This window comes from Alligator mississippiensis, chromosome 4, assembly GCF_030867095.1.
Source record: "Alligator mississippiensis isolate rAllMis1 chromosome 4, rAllMis1, whole genome shotgun sequence".
Taxonomy (NCBI): Eukaryota; Metazoa; Chordata; order Crocodylia; family Alligatoridae; genus Alligator; species Alligator mississippiensis.
The window spans coordinates 178,203,899-178,226,686 of NC_081827.1; the positions used below are offsets into that span (position 1 = coordinate 178,203,899).

General features: G+C 40.2%; 1 protein-coding gene across 10 annotated transcripts in view; it reads right to left on the bottom strand.

Annotated features, from left to right (window-relative positions):
* Positions 1-22,788, bottom strand: part of ERBB4 (erb-b2 receptor tyrosine kinase 4) — a 1,202,068-nt gene that overhangs the window by 378,166 nt on the left and 801,114 nt on the right. For all 10 annotated transcript variants that reach the window (XM_059727137.1, XM_059727134.1, XM_059727130.1 and 7 more), the window contains exon 4: positions 1,368-1,502. In XM_059727137.1, coding sequence (XP_059583120.1) covers positions 1,368-1,502 — 135 coding nt within the window. The remainder of the gene's footprint in view (positions 1-1,367; positions 1,503-22,788) is intronic.

Below are 22,788 nucleotides of genomic sequence, written 5' to 3' on the forward strand. Positions count from 1 at the left end.
GCAGGAGGCATGGTTGTGGGATCATTAATTAGATCCTTTTATGCCTCTCAGCCATTGCAGTGGAAGCTTGGGATCAGGGTACCTGGGGTTAGTTAGATAAAGTTAGGCAATTATTGCAGAGACTAACTGATGTCACAGGCTAGGGACAGGCATTATACATAAACCAGTTTAAGTGATCAGGAACTGGTTTAAAGCTGTGACAGAAAAGACATTCAGTGCACATAAACCAGCTTGAAAATGGCTGAAAATTTTGAGAGAAACCTGGCTGAATGTAGTATCAGACTTAAATGATTTCAGTCAAACCAGTTTATATAATGTGTGTCCCAGACCCCTTCTTAGTTTAATTTAAACCAGACTTTCCCAGCATCCCAGGTGCTTTGCAGCCCTGGACTGGGCTGGGCTGGGCTGGGCTCCCCAGAGCAGGGCTGGCCCCTTCCCTCTGGCTGGCCCCCTAGCTGGAGCTCCAGCAGAAACTGCCTGGCTCCCCCCTGCCTCTCCCTCCCACTCTGCTCAAGCAGGGACTCCCTGCTTCCCTCTCCCACAGCATAGACCATACCCAACACGTGATACACCAGCGAATGCTGAGAGGTGTCTGTGTAAGGCAGACAGGACAAAGGCAGACAGGACAGTGTCCACTTAGGGCTTTTTGGAACTAATCAACAGGTAGCTGGTAATGTCCCTCCGTTCCTTGCTTGAAAAAAGTTGTTTAAGAAGAACTTGAACTAATGAGAGAGGCTTTTGTTTTCTCGGTGGGGTGCTAGATGCTGTGTTATCAACTCCCTGCTTGCTCCCTCCCTGGTCCCCAATCAGAGTATCCTGCCAGGGCCTCCCACCAGCTCAGTTCTATGGGAGGGAAGGGAGTGCTGCTCTAGTGCCCCTTGGCTTCTAGCCTGACCCACTGCAGGTATGTACCTGAATTTCTTCAGTCTAGAGGGAATGTCTGTATGGTTGAAAACTGGTTCAGCCTAGCCAGGTTAAATTAACCTGCAAGAATGAATCAATTCAGGCTCAGGCTTTTTGAATATCTGTCCCAAGCCAGAAAGGACTGACTTAAGGCAGAAGATAAGCAACATGATGAAATGAAATCCTAACAGTAAAGTTTCTGTTTTCATGACTGTGTCATTTGAAAGAAATAGAAGCAAGGAAAAATATGATGAGCAAAAAAATTGGCCTCTAGATAGTTTTTGTTTTCTTTATTTGTTTCTTTTTCTTTTTTTCTTTAGGTTAATGGATTTTTAAAGACTTCACCGTAAGGATGGGGAACTTGCAATTAGTCTTCTACAACAGAGTCCACAGAATTTTGGGGACTGTATTCATATAATTGCACAATGTACTAACAGCAAAGTAGAAATAACATAAGTACTTACATTCTGAGCTGCCATTTGTTGGAACCAAAGTGAAGTTGGAGGCCCAAGGGTTACGCACAATGTCTTGCCAATGAATAGTGTCCGCATAGCAAAGAAATTTGTTCTGGCCAACGTACACTCCTCCATTCAGTATTTCTGTGTGAAAGGAAAAAAAAAACACACCTCCTAAACCTTTTGACACAGAGCTTATTAAAAATAATCATTGGTTTTTCAGGTGGGATAGGATCTTTGAATTAAATACAAGAATTATGACTAAAATTTAACACTTGTAAAATTGAAGGGCAAGTAGCCACTGTAAAATGAAACCATCTGTTTATATACAGAAGAGTCCTACATAGCTACAGGTTATATTGTCTTTACAACACTTAGACAAAGGGATTTCACAGTCTCTCACTGAGTTAATGGGAACACCTACTATTACAGTCTAATCAGGGAAGTACTATACAATTAAATATGCTACACAATTATTCTGACAAAAAAGTGACTTCCAGGAGTTTGTTGAGATTAAAAAAAAATGAAATGGTACCAGTCCATAATCAGGTACATAGTTTAATTTTCTGAATACAATTAACACCCCCCCCCCCCCCACATGAATGACATTTTCCTAGAAGTGGAATCTCTGTGATTCTGAACTGGATGCTAGTGGGTACAAATGTCATGACCACTGAAAACCATTCTCTACAACTGCACAACTGCAATTACAATATAGGTCTGCTGGGGAGGGGGCAGGGAGGGAGGCTCTCTCCATTTTATTCTATAGTTATAAGTGATAGCTTTAAGCAAGGTTTTCAAGGCCTCTAGTTAAATCTCCTAAAATCATCCATGGTATAGACTGTATTCTCTAATTCACTTCAACTGTGAGAGTACAGAAAAAAAGATGCATGTAACTACCCTCTGAGCTTTATGGCTAAGTACAAACATTAAAAAAGCCCAAGGCTGAATTGATTCAGTCTTTGCAGGTTAGTTTAAAAACTGCACAGATTAAATTGACTAACAAGTGAACATTTACTTTTTGCAGCCACATGCCTGCAGTAACTCAGGCCAGGAACTAAGGGGTACTAGACCACAGCTCTCTGGCACATAGTCAGCATGGGCTGTGTTTGCTTCCTCTTCCTGCTGCCCCTGAGGTCTCTGGGATTTGCAGTCCAGAATCCTCCTCACTGGCCCCAGACCCCAGCCAGGGTTTGTCTGGTGGGGCAGTCCCTGCCCCGCACCCCCCAACAGACAGGGCTGGGCTGGAAAGTATGCTGGGATGCTTAGGGACTGTGATTTAACTTGGACTAGGAAGGAGTCTGGGACAGAAGTTTCATAAACTGGTTTGACCCAAATAAGTTAAGTCTGATAACTACATTCAGGCAGGTTTTTCATAAACCAGTTTCAGCCATTTTGAAACTGGTTTATGTGCACAGAACTTCTGTTCTGTTACAGGTTTAAACCAGTTTCTGATCACTTAAACCTGTTTATGTGTAACTTCTGTCCCTACCCTATGTGACAGGCTCTGGCCCCATGTTTGGCTCCTTTGGCCATGAAGTTGCCCTAAGTAGGCAGTTGAAGATTCACCAGTCCTAGGATGATACCAGCTTATTCAGACCACAACATAATAGGTGTGTTAGGGGAGAGGGGTAGGAAGGGGGAGAAATGAACCTATTGGACCTATCTTATTACTGTGGACAGAGTCAGCCCCTCCCCAATGAGATGTGGTGTCACAGAGTGCACTTCCAACAGTGTATTTAAATTTCTGATTATCAGGGAAGATGAAATGTCCATTAATAGAGATGAAGTCTAACCCGACAGCACAAAGAGCCTGAAACAAAGGCTGATAAAGACATTACAGCAGCATTTCCAAATTAAAGGATGTTAGTGCTCTGAGGAAACAGTGGTTTTCAAAGCTATGGCTTTTCTTTTTTTAATTTAAACAAAAATGATTTTCCATTTTCCTTGAAATGTCTCATGGGGAAAACTCCATGGAATGCCACTAATTACACCCCCAGAACAGCTAAAACTCCTGGACAATAAATCTCTATCAGAAAGTTACCTGTTAGCCCCAAAATTATGTTGTAATTTAAGCTGCTTCAGTAAAAGTTTCTATATTCAATAGGATGAGACCTATTTGTTTTCATGTGGAACACTGCAAAGCATTGCAGCAGAAAACTGTACCACATCTTCAATTTGCACTGCATAGAATTCAGCCTTGGGGAACATGGGTCTAAAACAGTTTTACATAATTTTTGAACTCTTTTGACTCTGAATTGCTCCAGGGTTGGCAATGCTCTTGGCATAATTTAGATATCCTTTCAAAGCTCATTTGAATGACTTCAGCATCTTCTACTCTCTGTGGATGTATCACTGTCCAGAACCTATGCCATCTTATGTGATGTATCCTTGCCCCTGAAATGCTTTGCCTGTCTTCCATAGTATCCACACCATCATCACTGACTTTATCTAGGGTTTCACAGCCCCTTTACATTGTTCCATCATTTTTACCCAGCTGGAGAGAAAGTAAGGCTTTCACTCTAAGGGATTTAACCTGACAGTTAGCATGTTTCTTTTGACCATGATAATTTTAATTTACAGCACTGAAAACAAGAGATAACAGTACACAATAAACAGAACAAGAAAGGCAGAGATCCCTGACTATGTAGACAAGTAGGTACATAAGAACATACAAAAAACACCCCAAGAAAACCTAAAATCTACATAACAACTCTCCCTCCCCGTAGATCTCTTATGAAACACCTAAAACTTCTTTTTTTGCTGAATTTCCTCTGGGTGATTAGAGTAAGAAATGAAATGACAGCTCTCTTTGTGCATTTTATCCTTTTTTAAGCATTGAGACTGTAGTTAGTTCTTGTACAAGGAGCACTGCAAAGGGATGCTCAGAATGGGGATGGATTTTAAATATCACTTATTTAACTATTATCTTTTTTTAACCTTCTGTCCTCTATCCTTTTCTTTTTTCCTCAAATTTGGAAAGTCATTAGTGTCCAATCATTTCATTATTCAGCAGCAGTGCCTAGATTGATTGCTTTAACAAGCATGACTTGTTTCCGTATCTCCCTAAAGACTTGATTCCTCAAATCTCAACAGAGAAACTTCTACTCAAGGCAGAGGCAGCAGCATGATATAATTCTGAACAGTCTCTTATTTTACATTCTGGATCCTGTTGGTTCTAATCTTTACTTCCTTTTGTTTCTAAGACTGACCCCTACATTTTTCAAAGCAATGGACAAGCTTTTAGTCATGTGACTCTCATTAAAGTTAATAGGAGCTGTGTAGCTAAAACCCCTTCCACCACTTAGTGTCATAGATTCAACTCTTCACAAAGAAAATGTGAAGGTTACTTTCTAATGGCACCTCAGAATGACATTAAGTGGCACTATACAGTAGGACTGTCATCCTTCTTAAAGAGATATTAGAAGTACATTTTGACTATCCTAGAAATGGTTAGGGTTATTTGTAGTCTACATTGCTAAAGCAAGTCTTTATAAACTTCTCAAGGGAACATGAACGTCTACAAAAGCATAAGGAACAAGTCACTACATTCTTCACTAGAAATATTAGGATTTACATGCTGCAGCATATAAAGGAGACAGGGCCCATGAAGACAGTGTATTAAATAAAGGATCATTTTCAAATTCCCTTGCCTACTGTATTAATCAGTCAGTGGTACTGACAATTCTTTCTAGGAAACCTTTGGTTTAAGAGCGTGGCTTTTCCACTGGATAAAGGGCTTAAAATGGAGACAAAAATGATAATCTTATATAATAAGGCATCCAGATTAAAAGCATGGTACAGACCTATATGATATTCTTATAATCTTTAAAATAACCCACACAACATCTGTTAGCAATTCTGCCCTGAGAAAAATGCAGGATTTATAAAAATATTTTAAAACATGATTAGTCACTATTTTTCCCTTCAGCTTTAAACAGTACTACTCTCTTGATGTACTCAACTATCTGTCAGAGGTACAATTTATTTCTAGAGACACTCATGACAATATTTACCAGGAATTTTCCTATTTTTCTTGGAATCTTTGGTGCATTCAAACATACCAAGTAGTATCTTATTCTATGAGTAGTTCCATTATTTTCAATAGCCTATTAGTGGTCAAGATGCTCAGTTCTGATACTGTACACTGAATAGCCCCTTTACTGTATCTCAAAAAAAAAAAAATACAAGTGTCAACTAAAGTTTACTCAAAGGAACGTGAATAATGTTCTAACCTTGAACAACACTTTATTTAAATAATAACGCTTTTATTGTTTGTCCTGGCTTTTTTATTTTAATTTTTTTGATGATCATGCACTGATATTCACTGAATTGTGCCTTTGTTGGCTAGTGATCTATTTAACGTTAACAAGGACAATCATAGAGTTAGGTGCTAAAAATTGAATTACAATATAAACTGGGCTTGAATATAAGAAAGCTAAGGGAAGATATTAGATTCATTTTTTTCATACACTGTGGTCCTTTCCTTTCTACTAAATCCATCTCACCCACCCCCAATCCCAACATACCTCCCATTGGCCTTGTTCATTGTGTTGCCATCATTTTTCTCATGAACCAGTTCTCAGCTGGTATAAACCCATATAGGCCTACTGGCTTCACTGAATCTACACTGATTTACATTAGCTCAGTATCTAGCCCCAAAGTGTTTTTCTTCTCCTTGTTTTCTTTTACCAAGAACAATACTTGGAAAGACCTAATAAACCCTATTACATGTTAAGCAAATGAAGCACAAATGTAATCAATATACAAGAGAGCTGCAGTATAATGAACTCAATAACATAAAGTCATTGTCTAGTTTTAAATTTACAGCACTGAAAGCAAGAGATAATGTTAAACAATAAACAGAAGGAGCGAGGCAGAGATCTTTTCTTATACAGACAAGTTGAAGGAAAAAGGCATACAAAAAAATGACTTCTTTTGTCTGTATGAAACACCAAGTTGCTTTTTGTTGAATTCCTTCTCGAGATTAGTGTTGGCAATGGAATGGCAGCTGCCTTAGTGCATTTTAAGCTTTTTAACTATGGAGACAGGAGCTAGTCCCTCTGCAAGTAGTACCAGAAAGGGACACTTACAATGAGAATATATTTTAAATATCACTTACTTTGCATACATTTTTCCTTTTGCACTCTCAGAATAATTTTTGCAAATTAGGAAACTTACATATGTGGAATCACTTGGGAACAGTCTAAAGTCTGAAGTCTAAAACAGCAAGTCCAACACTTCAAGTTCAGTTCTCAACAGCCCAAACTATGTAGTACATTGTGGGCAAAAATCTCCAACGGAGTTCCCAAACAGATGTGGTAAGGGGGAGATTTACAAAAGGGAATAAAAGACTTCTAAAATACAAATCCTGTTGGCTGCCCATAGAACTTGGGCTTCCAAAGATATTACAGGCATTTGAATATTCACTACTAAATCACTGATGACAAAGTGGAATGATCAGATTTAAAATATAACTATCTTCCATTCCACTATAACGACAGGTAGCATGAGCAAAGAACAGGCTCCAACTTCTCTCTCTATCTTCATCATCATGGGAGTAGAACCCATAAAATACCAAATATAGGTTGCTTTAATTCCTGTGGCTATTTTATTAAATAGAGCACTGATGCATGCATTAAAACCAAGATTTGCAAATTTTGAATATAATACATAAACAATTCTTCATCCAGTGATTTACACCAAATATCTATTACTCATTATATTTGATACTCATCAGCTTCAAAGGATCATAATCATTACCTTTTCACCTAAGTGACCAACCACACAAATCATAATTTAAGAGCGTGTGCAAATGTTGGCCATACGTGCTCTACAATCATTCCACTTGTTTTAACTTGTTCCTGATTTAAGTTCATTCATCTACTCTTGTGAACTAACTTAGATCAGGCCTGCCATTTTTGGCCCAAATTAAACCCCCTAGAATGTCTGCACAGATGGGCATATAAATTGAACTAACCCTGGTTGTGTTTATCTAAATGTAATGTCACCTATATGCAAGGTGAACAGCTCAGAAAGAAGACAAAAGGAAAAATGAGTTATCCTTACCATACAGTGAAAATGAATACATCAGAATATCAGGTGTGTTTATAAATGGCTTTGACTAAACATACTTAGATTTTGAAAGGGATGATCCTTTCTTGAGCTTTGGGGATAGTTTAGATGACCTCCCTTCTAGACCAAGTTTTTTATTTGATTCATAAGATGCATTATTTATGATGAATATTTTGACCAATTCTCATTCTTACTGAGGAATGAAAAGTCAGGTATTAACAGCCAAGATTATAGCAGTAGATTAAGGCCAATGTCTCAAGGAAAAAGCTTTTAGTGCAAGACATGATCAATATAATAGGGGGAAAGAAAAAAATGATAGTATGAGAAGGAAAAAACACCCTTTTGTTTGCATGTTTCTTGCCAACTTTGCCTGTGCAGTATCTATTTAGATTGTCTGTCCATTCTTGGGGTGAGATTTCTTTCTGCGCCCATTAAAGGAAAAAAAAAAAAAGGTTTAAAGGTTTGTATCTTTTCACAGTCAATAAATTCCCCGTTTACAGCCAATTCACCCACTTTCCTAAGTGGATTAAGGTTGTATTTTATACTTTCTGGTGCCAAAAGTGTTTGAGAGTAGAAGGTGTCCTAAATGTTTTTCCCTTTGCATCTAAAAACAATACTGTTACCCAAAGCTAGAAATTTACATTCGACCTCTGGATTTATCAAACCAGAACCCCAGCTGGACTGGAGAGTTGTAGATAGAGAAAAATAAACAATCAGTGTGGAGGGGGGAGGGGAGAAGCCATCAAATATCCATTGTAGCCAGCCAAAAGACTTTTTAGAGGTAAAAATTGAGTGTTTATATGTTTTAAGACTTCTCTGGAAATCAAGCAAAAGTCATGCTTTACAGCTTCCTGTACAAGAAATAATTTGCACATACAAATTAACTATTCTGGGCTGTTGTTATCTGATCTCAGTCTTCCAGGTCAGCATCTGTTGAGCTAATACATTTTTGGATACTGACTGTTGAATCTTCCCCATCATCACCCAGATGATGAGGATCTGTTGTCAGATATTGTGTCACTTTTGCAACATTTTCATATTTTATCCAAGATGCCAGATACACCATCTCTATAACAGCTTTGGCCTGGAAACTTCATGGCTGTTCCACAAACCAAACTTTTTAGGTACTAATATAGTGGATTGCTGATGACCCACTGGGAATGGATTCACAGTCCATTATTAATTCCACAATTCCATTATTAATGAGAACAGGATGCTTCAACTGACAATACTTTATCCATCATCAATCAAGATAAGAAGATTTTATACAGATGCTTTAAGAAGAGTTGGACTGTGTAAAATTAAAATGTCACTTTTGCATTGGGAGATGAGGGGAGTTTAATAATGGAAATAAGAAATGTAACCTGTATTTCAGTTCAATGGCCACAATCAAAAGTTTGTGGATGTGGATGCTGCATATCAACTAGAAACCCTGGACAGCCTTTGATCTCAATTACAAAATTTTGAGTAAAGATTAACTGGGTCATCAGTTGGAAGCCAGTTCAAGGCCTGATGGTAACAGTAAAATATTCTTTATTTCTATTCCACTGTGTTTCTTGACACACACACACTGTGGAACCAGATTTTCAAGTGTGCTCAGCAACCCAACCATTGTCATATTACTGCCAGATTTCCAAAATCACTCAGCATCCAACATAAAAATCTACCTATTGATATATTTTTTTTTATGGTTAAATGGAAACTGGACTCTTTTGAAAATCTACTCCCATCAATGGGTGCTTAGCCCTTAGAAAATCCTGATCACCACCACACAAATTCAAACAAATATTAGATGGCTTACACTTATTTCCACTCACTTTGTTTTAATTTTGTATGGCTGCAGCACTCAGAAAACCAGGTTTTAATTGCAATGCCAGCTGGATTTTCTTTTTATAAAGCTAATTCTTTTTTTAAAGGATTCTTTCATCAACATAATAATAGAAGTTTTCAACTCAACCACTCTATTGATTTGTCACTAGAAGAAGGATTAGCCCACTTATATTTGACAAAAAATTATAAGATAGGTGGAAAATAAGCATTTTTCTTATAAAATTGAAGTCAGGCCAGGATGCCTCAATTTCCCCATGTGTAAAACCTGGACAACATTACTTTGCCATCATTTGTAAAGCTATCCAAAATCTACACCCAAAAAGCATTATTTATATTATAGTTGCATGCAAGAGATAGGGGTATTGGATAAAGTTAGGCAATAACACTTCCCTTGAAAAGGCTGCAGGTAAGAACACATCTAGAGGTCTTTTTCCATTTCCCTGTGGATATTTATCTACCTAATGCCCACAAATTTGGGGGGGGGAAAGTTGAATCTGCTTAACAATAGCTCAAGAAGGAAACAACTGTTTGTTTACAAAAGAAGTTTGTATTGTGACTGTTCTATTGCATTATGCACACTGTTCCTGACTCTGTGGGCGCCCTGCATTCCTTATTTTCAGGCACAATAAATTAATGTGTCAAATTATTAAGCAATCTAACTTTTGAAAGGAGAAACAGTGTAAATCATTCCAGCCTTTTGCAATAAATGTGCTGGATTTACAACACCTTTTCCAAGCATCTATTGTACTTTCGCGGAACTGAAAATTGGCATATAGCTGAATATTAGGTTAATGGGCCCAGTTCTCCACTGACTTGCACCCTAATTATTTTTAATAGTGCAAAAAAGAGTGTAAAGCACAGCAGCTTTGATTTTGCAATAGCCAGGGCAACTCTATACAGTACAACGTGGAGAATCATAGCCAATAATGAGTAGGCAACAGAAGCAGCTAAGTGAAGCAAATAATGCAACCCCCCCCCCCAAAACAAACAACCCCGCTCCCCCAAAACAAAAAAAAACAAAGCCTTACACTAAAGGCAAGACAATAGTAAGATGTAAATCCATTCTAGCATTTAATTCTCTGTGTAATAGGGATTCTTTTAAAGCACAATGAAAAGGAAAATCTTCACATAGCCTATTTTATTATAGTTCATTTCACCCAGGGTGTTGTTCAACTGGGTAAATTTGCAGTATTAGCACTTAATGGTAAACAAATTAGCACCTCTTTACAATCCACCTCAAATAGAAAAGCGTGCTTAATTTAATACACAATGCATGGAAAATGGCAGGTCTTACATATGTTGATCCTGATTCAGCAATATACTTAGATGTGTGCATGGAATAGTCTCATTGGTTTCAATGGGACGTAAAGTTAGGCACATACACAGATATCTTCCTGAACTGGTGCTTCTTAAAGGAAGTGTGAGGAACTACATTTGCAGCTGGCAGTTCCTTTAAATCCTTGATTCCCTGAAGTTACTCACTCCTTCCACTTTAAATTAAATGAAAAGCTGTCTGCATTGCTCCCTCTCCACAGTGGGATCACTCTAATGTTAGGCACTTAATGACTCCATGCCTCAGTTTCCATGTGATAACTGGGAAGAAAATAGGTTCACAGGGATGCTGAGAGGCAAAACTGTTTAATGTGTGTAAGTTGCCTGGAGATTCCTGCGTGGAAGCTGCTGCTACCAAAAGCCCACTTCTATCTGTTTTGCCTCGCTCTCTTCTCTCCATCTCCAGCTGAACTAAAATGCACTAAAATAAACTAACTTCCATTCTAACCAGGTCTTCCTGGTAAGGTTTGTTTGGGCCTGGTATATGGGTCATCCAGAACTCTGAATTCATGTTAACTCTGTATTCCTCAATTGCATGAGTAGGCTGACCATAAGGAAATCCTGCACATCAGGGATATTCATCTGACAAATCCTGCCCTCCTTCTCCCCCAACCCATGCTCTCACAACTTGGCGGGGGTCAGGCAGTGTGACAGGCAGGCAGCAGAGCCTGTTTGCCCACCTGCAAGGTGCTCTGAGCTGCTCTGACTCCTGGCCAGACTGCAACCCATTTCCCTGCTTTTCCAGGATGCCTATTATAATACTGAACAGCTGTCTGGGATAGGCCTCTGAAATCCGGGACGGTCCCAGCTAAACCAGGACATACGGTCACCCTAAGCATGAGGCAGTTGTCATGTAAGAAAAATAATGGCTATGCAACTGCCATCTGTATTCTAATGCACACATACAAGAGAACAGAATTAGGATGCACAAGCACCATTAATTACGACACCTCTGAACTTCTAAGCACTTGATTTTACAACCTTAGTATTCTTTAAACATAGCTTTTTAGAATAAAGGATGTGGATTTATAAGAACAATTAACTATAAGTAACAAATGTTCTTTATTTAAGGACTTCTTCCTGCTTTCATAAAGCCATATTCTATTTTTTTTCATGTAATTTCAGCAAAAATATAACCTAGCATAGGGGAAGTGCTACACATGAAACACAATAGTCCAAAAATATAAGAAAAAAAAAAAGCTGTAATTCAAAATGCAGAATTTCTGTCCCTTTCACCGTTCATAGTCCCATGTCTCCCACATGGGTTTCCAAACTTTGCTAGCTAGGTCTCAAAACAAAATATTTTGGATTCTATTTTGGAAAAAAAAGTTATCTCAAGTCATGAGTCTGTGATATGGTTTAATCAGATGCCTAGGGAGAGTGTCACATTTTAGGAGCTTATACCTTGAAGACACAATCTTAGGCTAAATAGGAGCATACCTATCGGAGATTTATATTTTTGTTTATAATACACATCACCAAAAGAGCAAATTACAATACAAAGTCAATATCCAAAACAGTCCAGGTGTTTTCACCCAAGTGTCCATTACATTTCCACAGATATACCATTCTGGGACACTATGGGAAACTGACCATTCGGAAAACGATTAGGTGGCCTCTGCTGAAAGATGGAGGCAACTAGTTTTTTGTCTCATGAGAGGTCCTAGGTGTGGAAAGGACCTCAGAAGTCAGGAAATCAGATAGAAGATACCCTGAGCTGATTGTATTGCTAAACTGTGTTTTTTTGCTCCCCCCTTAAAGGGAGAAACGGAGAGATATTGAAATCTACATCTTTTGTGGACTGTCTTTGTACAGAGTGTTGGGAATGGTGCCCGTTGACCATCATTATAAAATACCTCACATATTGCAACACATCATTCTGTGCCTTTTAAATAATTTATTTTTTGTGATAAATAATCATTTGTTGTTCTCATCATAGATGCATTTGGATATTTGCCACTTGCAAAAACAGTAAAAGGATTTCAACGAAAGAAAACACAGCTGTGGAAATTTGATCACCCCAAAGCTGATGGAAAATGCTGAATTTAAAATAAGTTGTTCCCCTTAGTCAATAGGGAGCAGTAAGATGGGAGGAGACAAAGTCTGATCGTCTGAAACTAAGCAAATCAGTGCACACCAAATTTCAACTTACAAAGCCACATAGACCAAGCTCAGCACAGTTCTCACAATACTTCTGTCCTCTTAATACTCCTGGTATTTCTCCCTTTAGGGTAACAATACATGCATTTGGTAATTCATTTTTATGTTGCCAGTATGGCCACAACTATTGCTTGAAAAGCTTTCACTTGTCAGGTCATTTACTATCTAATATTTTGATCAAACCCTGTAATGTTTCATGTTCACCAGTGGCAGCTCTCCATTTATCGTTCTTGTCTGCTGAGATATGTAATTCTGAGACTACACTATTCCTGCTCTTCTATCATAGGTTCTTTATGTGAGGTATCCTGAGAATAAATGTTGCATGAGAATTTGTCTGTCATTGATACATTCTTTCCAGGAGTAGGTTTTGGGTTTTTATTTTTTGTTGTTGTTGCTTTTTAAAATAATCCTCAAAGTCAAATGACAACATTAGAAGCATCCTGTGCAAGTTTAGGAACATCTGAATGCAATAGATTTTCTCGTATGCATTCTAGTAGCTAGTGATCTGGCATTATTAGGACTTTCTTTCTGTAAGTGTTCGTGTTCCTTTCCCCAACTAAAAACAAACACAAAGCTTGATTTTTATGCTAAGCAATGCTTGGTTACTATACCTGAGAAAATTACTGACGGCCTTCTCTCTTAGAGCAAAACTATTGCAGGAATGTCCTGCTTGGGATCAACACAAATAAATTCCTTGTCCATAACATGAAAAATATTAAAAACTTTGATACAATAACAATTTTCTTAATTTTCAGAAAAGCTATAACACTTGATTATGTCCATTCCATGGAACCCTTTTCTTTCAAAATTGTAATAATGGAATAATCCCAAAGTAATTACACAGCTCGTTCCAGATATACCCTGTCATTTTGTATAAATATTAGCACAGTTACTGGCATCTGGGATACCTGGCACATGTTCACTTAATGGCATGATGGGATCTGTTCCCCAATCCCAACAATCAAGCCTCCTGCCATGCCACATGTGCATGCCAGGGCGCATGATTTGGTATTTGGGATTAGATCCCAGCTGCACCATTACTACTTGTTGGTGCAATCTAAACCCTGGATTATCATTATAATCCTGGATTTACCTTGCACCAGCAAGTAGTAAGCACAGAGTCCAGTGAACAGTGCATTCCTAGTGCATTCCTAGGGCTAGGATCAATGGTGAGCTGATTGCCAGTCTTAACCCTGGGACCACACCACACCACAGCTGGTTGGAGACTCTGGTGAGGTCCTGGGGCTGGGACCCATAACCAGCTGAATATGCATCCCAGCATTGGGGCCTGTCCCAGAGTCCCTTATACAGCAAGTATCTGGCTGCATGGCGGGGACCTTTCACATATTCAGTTTAAAGTGTGATAGAAGTCAGCCACAAGATTATAACACATTTTGTGGACTAAATTTTGTGGCTTTTTTCCTGTTTTATCATGGCATTAATTGCTTAAACGTGTGGCCAGGGTACTATTTAAGATGTGATTAACTGGTTGATTGCATCTTAAGTGTAACGTCTACCAGAGGCCTGAGAGGGACCTAATTTTATATCAGCCTTAGTAACTGCATAATCTACGCCACTCATGGAATCAAAGTGAAGGCTGTTTCTATAGAACTTGGTGTTTCTTACTTGGGATCTTTTAAAATACACTGTCATGTTTCACTTTCAGGATGTTAGGCATTAACTGACAGATAATGGCAGCTATTAGAACTAGAAATTCAGTCAAACCTTTTTGGGGTGTAATTTGCCTGTATCTTTTAGTAGAATCCCTGCACTGAAACTACAAAGAGTCTGGGCAATGAAAGGAAGAAACTGGAACTGTGTCCCTTGGAATGGCATACAAAAAACAGGTATAGGAATAACAGAAACATGGTGACATAGTAGATATGACCTGAATAATGGTGCTGAAAGGGAACAAAGTGTTGAGGAAGGATAGAAATAGGAGAAAGAGTGATGAGGTATCCCTGTGTATTAATGAGAGGTAAGAGTGTAAGGAAATAAAATGTGGTGGCATAATGCCCTTGCCCTCTCAATCTATTTAAGTGAGAAATCACACTAGGAAGGAGTAATAAAAATGTCCAATAGGAATTGCACTCAGAGGTTGTTATATACCCCCAATTTCAGACTGGGAAATGGAAAGGGATTGTAATATAACAGTGATTCTCAACAAGGGTGTGATAAGATCCTTTGAAGGGTCATTTTATCTCTGTAGACCAGGCAGAAGTTAAGCTAAATTGAGTGGGGTAGCACTGATAAAAAATAATCCTTGGCTGAAGTGGCATACCTTTAAAACACCTGGAGGCCACTTGGCACTTGTTAATGAGCTTGAACATGTAATTGTTCACATTTTAAATGCCCTTAACAAGATCTAACTGTAGTGTGTAACCTCACCCTAAGAGGAAAAAAAATGGTAGTGGAGCTATACAGACCTAACTGGATAAAATATCACCTTTAATTAGAAGACTCAGAGGACTTACGAAGACTAGAAAGAGAGATGGACCTATAAGCACAGAGACGTTACTTCTGTCAATGAATGGAAGAATACAGAGAGAATGGCTAAAGATTTAGATGCATTAGACCCTGTGAGGAAATTTGTGTACTAACATGGATCATATCCTAGGATATTTCTGGTTTGCAATGTTTCATGGTTATGTGAGACAGTGTGAGAGACATTGGAGCAAACTATTTTTAAGTCTATTTGGATGTACAGCTGTCTGCAAACATAAGAACTGGATTTGATATCCTGAGACTGCCTTCCAGTTCTATGTTCCTGGGATGTTCTGAGAAACATCACACTGCACTCTGACATACTGAGCCCTGCAAAAATATCTACATCATCTTCTACTATGAATTACAAGAATGATGTACCATATATGCCTGGATACTATCATAATCAGGCCAGGAAAATTTGTAAAAATGGACCAGTCTAAAAAAATGAACACTGTAAATCTTCACCATGGCAGTCTGTTTGTTTATGGCTTTGTTCTGACCCACATCTCCAGCTCCTTTGGTCTCTTACCTTTCTCTTTTTTCCCTTTTAATAACTGCTACTATGCTTTTGGTTGTCCTACTCTTTGTTGTATGCCCCACAATTCACTTTTCAATTCCAGTAGGACTGTCAATGTAACTTTTGTCAGTGCATGTACTGTAATGCTCAATGATTATTTTTGTGCATATACCAAGAATCCTAGATCTAAGAAAATTTGCTTTCATTTTTTACAACAGTGTTGTCAGTTAATACTGTATTTTCAGACTGTAATTGTGCTCAGTTACTTGCTTCTTTTATAACTTAGTACTGAAGGTATACCAGCATGCAAAATATAAATATGTAGGGAAACTGATTTCCTTTGGTGTATATATATTCTCTTTAATTTATTAAGGAGTGGCCAGGCCCATTGTGCCACAAATTAGAATCACTCAGTGATGCCAACAGAAACATTATGAATTATAGCAGTTGAGGTGCTAGTGATAAATCAGAATTAAACAGGTTACATAGCTTTTTGTTATGGAATTCTTTAGTTTATCTTTCATCACCACTGTTAATGTTCTGGTACCAGGTCCTATCCCACAATGGTGGCCGTGACACCCCCTGGTGTCCAAGTTACTCCTGCCTTATCTCAGCTCTTCCCAGTAGCCTTCCTTGTTTGTCTTTCCTGCCATGTCTTGATGGATATTATAGGCCTTAGGAAGGCTGCCCCAGGGCCCTGAAGTGAGCCATAGTTCACCTCTCCACTGCTTCTCATGCCCAGCTGACTCCAGTTTTGCCATTCAGGTACTAAATTGCCTTAGACGCATTAATAATGGCCTCCAGCCTCTCCCATAGCCACAGTCATGCCTCACAGGTCTTACTCTTCACCAGCCTGTAAAGGATTCATCCCTCTTGGCCTTAGCTCACTGGTTGCTGTGGCTGTAGACTTCAAACCAGCTACTAATTGCTCTGGCCCATCTTCTCAGTCCTGGCCCTAGCCTACCTTCTGGTCAGGCCACTGGCCGTCTTGGACCTAGCCCACCTCTATCCACTTGTACCCAGGCCTTGGCCCTCTTGGCCCTAGCCTGGCTTGCTCAGTCCAAGTCCAGACCTTGGTCATCTTGTATATCTCCACTCATGGCCAGGCCTTGGCCTCTCAGCCGTAACCAACTCACTTCCCCCATTCCCTTTTCTGGGCTTGAAATCCAGAGTGCCTGAAGCAACAGGTTATGTGGTTTCCAATCCACCCCTATAGCTACAACTCAGTCCTTTGGTATAAACTGAAACCAAAATGGCAACAGCCTGCTTCAACTAAACATTTCAAAGCCCCTCTGGGTCATCACCAGGGATCCAGGTTTTCTGTTAGCTGTGGAAAAATGTAGATTTTCTCCTTTAAAAGAGAAAAATGCAGGGAATGGCAAGTTCTACTTGAAGGTTGGCAGAGATCTAGCTTGCGAGGGGCTGCTTGGGGTTGTGGGGAACAGGGATAGGGCAATCAAAAGCCAGGGGTGATACATGCATGTGCAGGTGCATACATGCATGTGGCAGCCAGGTAGCATGGACAGCAGCTCCCGCAGCTCCCTCCAGGTAAGTTTATGGTAGAGAGAGGACAGATTGAGGCCCCCACAATCAGGGAGAAATTAGGGCAGGGTTGAAGCTGGAGACACTTCCCAGCTAGGCCATGCGTGGAGCCTGGGGCCAGGGTGGGAATGTGAGGCCCAGCTGGGGAAGTGGATGGAGCCATGGGCAGCTCATCGAAGGGGGGGGGGCAGGGCAGGCTCCCTGTGCTGCACACGCTCCCTGGAGAGAGGTAAGGGGGACATGTGACCCCCATATTGTGCATGGGACAGGGGTGGATTCAGGCTGCCTGCTGTAGGATCAGGCCTCCCCACCCTACTGCCCTTCCCCTGGAGGCCTCCATGGCCTAGCCAGTAGGAACTGGCATAGGAGAGCAGAGAGGGGAGAGCAGGCTTGATGCTGCTGTCAAGAGCCTCACACAAGTCATGCCGCCATAGCAAGATACCATGTTAGTTAATATAATTTATAATTTTGAATGCAACTAAACTGGTTTTCAGTATTCTGGTAGATCAGCATCCCTTACATCAAGCACATTGTAATATTAAGCTGTTCTCATTTAGATAAGTGAAAGAACTCACTGATTTTAAAATTGGGGTGGATACTGATATATAGCAATATCTTGTCTAGCAAAGAATACTGGTCATTCTTATTTGAGGCTAGCCACCTTTTGGAGAGTATCCCATTCTGTCTTGTTTCTGACTAATCCTACTGCAACCTTGACTGTGCCCTGGACTGCTTTTTTTCCCATCTTTGATATCATAGAATTTTTTATTCCTAGATCTGGGACTTGTTAGCCTCCCGTACTCTAGCACTGCAATTATACCAACTAATACATATCTACAGGCAGCAACAGAATGAATAAACAGTTTGTCCTTGTCTATACTGGCAACTAAGCTGTGTTCAGCACTGATTAAAGACATCCATTCTCAACATTCTTTGAAAGTATTTTTTTGACCAAAACCAGCTGGTCCAGTTCATTCTTAATATTGAGAGCAAAGTTTAGCTATTTCTGGCCAAAATTTTTCCCAAGTAAATGTGCAGATCACAGGTAACAGTGAGAAACAGACACTGTGCTGACAATATGTAGAAAGGCTGAGGGTTAGACAGAGCAAGCTGTGTACATGGCTTCAGGTAGAGGCTGAGTAAAGTTTTTAGCTGATATCTCCACGAACTGAATTGCTTGTGTGTAGCTTTGATTCCGCTCTCCCTTTCCTGTTTTAAGGCATATAGGTGTCTTCCATTTTGTAATAAATTAATCCAGAAGTATCCTGGGTATATACATTGACCATTTTTTCCAAGTAGAAAAGCAGAAATATGCACATACGGCAAAGCCTCAATATTAGTCACTGATTAGTGAATGGGCAGAAATATTAAATAGATAAGATTAAGGAAAAAATGTATACACACAAGTTACCTTACCCACCGCATTATCCGGCATACTAGGCTTTTTTCCTCCTGAGCTTCAAAAGTTCCCTTCCAAATTTCATGTGAAGTCAAATAAGCCAGCAGCAGTTACATACCTAGTTATTCCTGGTCTTCAAAGGCTACAAAATGGCCGTTTGTTGGCAAAATTAATTAGTTAAATGGAAACGCTAGTTTCTTTTATAACGGGGTTGGGGAGAGGAAACTCTGGGAAAATGAAATCTCCTGAAGGCCCGTTAGCAGGTGCCTCTAGGAAAATCCATGACACTGCCAACTCAATAAAATTAATGGCTCTTAATTTCACAAGATTTCTAATTACAAACACAATATTGTAATAATGTGTGATGAAAAAGGTTGGGGGGGGGGGTTTAATGAAAACCAGCTTATGCCCAAGAATTCCACAGACACACCGCAACTCCAGATTTGCAAGCCTTTAGAAGTTCATTATTTTATTCATTTATTCTCTCAACTTCATCAGTATTCAGCCAGTTTATATTGTAATTGGCTGATGGATATTTCCAGAATACTGATGTTAGAAAAAGCATGTGCATCAAGCTAGACAATACTCTGAATGAAAACTGGACTTTACAAGAGCTCTTTACTGACTCGCCAGAAAGGAGCAAAGATGTTGTAATTTTGGGACTGCTGGGAAAATGCTGGAATGGGCTGCTCAATTCTTCCCCTCCTGGCAGGAATGAAATACTGTTATCTCCCTGTGGGACCACTCAAAGTAGTAATGAAAGGTCAGAAGTAAAGCTGTCTGATATGGTACAGTAAGTGGGAACTGTCACCTTCAATCAGCATTGTGAAGCCTCCCTCCCTAACCTATGTCTTTTATCTTTTCACCTTTCACTCCACTTTCTCATGGTTTTAGTTATTCGAGTTTTGAAAATTAAACTCTTTGAGAGGAATTCTACCCCACAACCTAATCCTGCAAATGAACACAGGAGAATTTCCCTGATGCAGGCACTGTGTTGACACCTCCCCCTGTACACATGGTCACAAAACCTACACTGTTGAAGGTAAAGGCTGTCCTGCACGACTGAGGCACAGCCATAGCACTGACTCATCCATTTTGACCTCTGCAAACTATAGATGAAGTGGAAAACCTCCCATAAAAAACAAATCAGCACCAACAACTTCCCACTTTATTCCTCTCCCCTGAATTAATCCTTTGTGGGGATATGGAAAAGATGGCTTAAAGCTACTTTTGCCTCTTTTCCCCTGGGATACATCTTCTGTACTGTCACTAGGAAATTCATCAAAGCCTCTGACCCTGGTATATTGGAAGGTATAAGTAGCTCTAGACCTTCCCCCCTCTGCATTAAATGAAATATTGTTTTGTTTTGTTCTTTACATGGCATGGAATGATAGAGGGTAATAGGGGTGTGAAAAGCAGGCTCTATTCAATTCGGATTTGGATTCAGGCCGAATCAGGGACAGTGATTCGATTAGTTGATTTGGGTCACTGTCCCTGATTCAATTTGGTGGAATCCGAATCTGAAGATTTGATGCTGATTTAGAGAATCAAAGGTTCAGACATAGACACAGCTTTAAAAGTTTTTTCGACTTACCTCAAGGTACCAACATGGCTTGTGAACACTGTGATGCTGGGGCGGATGGAGTATCCTGCAGGAGTGTGTGTGGGGGGGGGGGGGGGGGCGCTGTGTGCGTGGCAGCAAACCCAGAAGTGGATTCGAAGTACTTCCAGTCCACTTCTGGGTCCACCGGGGAGCATGCGGGGGCCCCCTATGCCTCCCCCAACTCAGCAATCAGCCACAGGGGGAGCCCAGGTGCCCCCCCCCAGACCCAGGAGGCACCAGTCACTGAGCCAAGCAGTGCAGGGGGGGTCCCCTGTGCACTCCCCGGTGGACCAGGAAGTGGACCGGAAGTGCTTTTGGTCCACTTCTGGGTCTGCTGCTGAGCACGCTGGGGAGCCCCCTGCACTTCTGTGGGGCACTCCATGCACCCCAGCATCACAGTATTCATGAGCCTCTGCTACCTAAGGGTATGTAGAAAAAAATATTTAAAGCTGTGCCTATATCTGAATCTCTGAATCTTTCCAAATTGCTTTGAATTGATTCTGATGGTTCTGGTTCGCTTCGGAGAGATTAAAGGCTCCTCTGATTCAATTTGGATTTGGAGATTTGGCCACCAAATCGGGCTGAATCTCTGCTGAATCGAATCAAGGACCACAGCTTCACACAGCCCTAGTGGGTAATGCTCACTCACTCACATGATGGTGACCAAAACATGTCAGGTCAAGCAAAGCAAAGGCACTTCTGAAGTGCATACCTTTTGGATAGATCCCCTCATTGCCACCACATGCCAGATATACTAAAATGGACAAAGTCAAATTAAAATCTTCCTGGAGTTACAGTTCTGCTGCTGCTAAATGTCATTTTTGTTCTGATGTAAATAATGTTTTCCAGTTAGTGACTGAAGCTCGTTCTGAACATCATTTGTCTGGTACGTTTTCCGTCTAACTTAGTAACAGTCCTGCAGTTCGCTAGATCATACACTCAACACCCCTTGAAATGCCCATTTCTGCTCCTAGTGTGCTGTCTTAAAACGTTCATATTTGGTTTTCATTTACAGCCTGATGACTGCTACCCAGCAGAGTAAGTGATTGACTAGAGCACGAAAAGGCATTACAAATAAAATAACAGTAATTAAAAAAACAAACAAACAAGTGTAGGTTGAGGTAAGCTATATTTTGCAGACAGTTCTAGCAGGGCTAGTATTTTTTATGGTCAAAATCTTTACTGGGCAGAGATCAAAGCAGATTCCATGAGGGTGCAGTGTGCAAATGGAAACACTCAACTTCTGCTGCACCCTCAGTCCTCATGACATTACCCTACAGGAGCCCTTTGCTGGATACTGGGCTCTTCAGCTGTAGGCAGTTGTAGGAGTTGGCCAAAAGCAACAGGTCAGATTGTAAGATATTCACTTCAAGTTTGAGCTTCCTCCTCAAGCCCCTTGAGATTCTTCCAGTTAATGATGATCCACAGTGTGAACTGTCATAGGCATACTCCATGGCCACTATGTGAACACGGAGAAGAGGATGCCCTTGGCTGTCAGCCAGCAGCAGAAACAGGACAAAGTAATCAGAGGCTATGTTAGGACACAGGATTGTAACAGATTCCCTCAGGTGTACGTGCATCACAAGGATCCACTGATTCTGGGAGATAAAATATAGTCACCTATTTCTCCAGGCTGCTTAACAACAGCATAAGAATTAGTTGGAAATGCCACAAATGCAAATCTCTCGGCTTCTTACCATTTACACAAAAGTAACCCATGCAAGAGACAAGATAACCCTGGATGAATTTGATTAAGATCAATCTAGTGGTAGTAATCTATGCCAGTTATCTAATCTGATGTAAAAATCATTATCCAGAGAGGGATGCAAATGCTGAAACATTAGACATTTCTATCAAGTACAATATATGTACTATGTTTGATGTTACAGTTCACTAGGCTGAGCTCTCTGTTAAATGCTATCCAGAATTCTATGTAAGGTACAATATATTGACAGCTGCATTTCATTTGGGAGCCTACTCTTGCCTTTCACCTCTGACAAAGCAGTAATCTAAAGCTCTGGCAGCTTTTCATCTGAATCAGGTTCAAGTGGCACTGCTGAGACTTGAACTCACATCCTTCAAAAAGGGCAGAAACAGTATGCTCTAGTGCCCCACATTGTAAAGTTACTATGTGACCCTAGGATTAGAATTTCTTTAGTGATCCTGAAGAAATACTTGGGAGGGTAAGTGGGAAAAATGGGTGAACACTCATATGAGACACCAGGAATAGAACAGAGGCATGCATCAAGTACACCTGAATGTCTCATAACAACCACCTTGTAACAGGGAGCCTAGAGCTCCTGTTACTTAAAGGGAAAAAATGTTGCAGATGGAGCTCAGATATCAGAGAAAGAAAGGGTAGCTGCAACAGGTTAAGCAGTAAAGAAAGACTGCTGCCTGAGCAGGGAGCTGCACATTAAAGAAAAGGGGAATACCTGCAGACAGTTGAGGGACCATGGCACAGAACAAGCTGACTGCAAGAAAA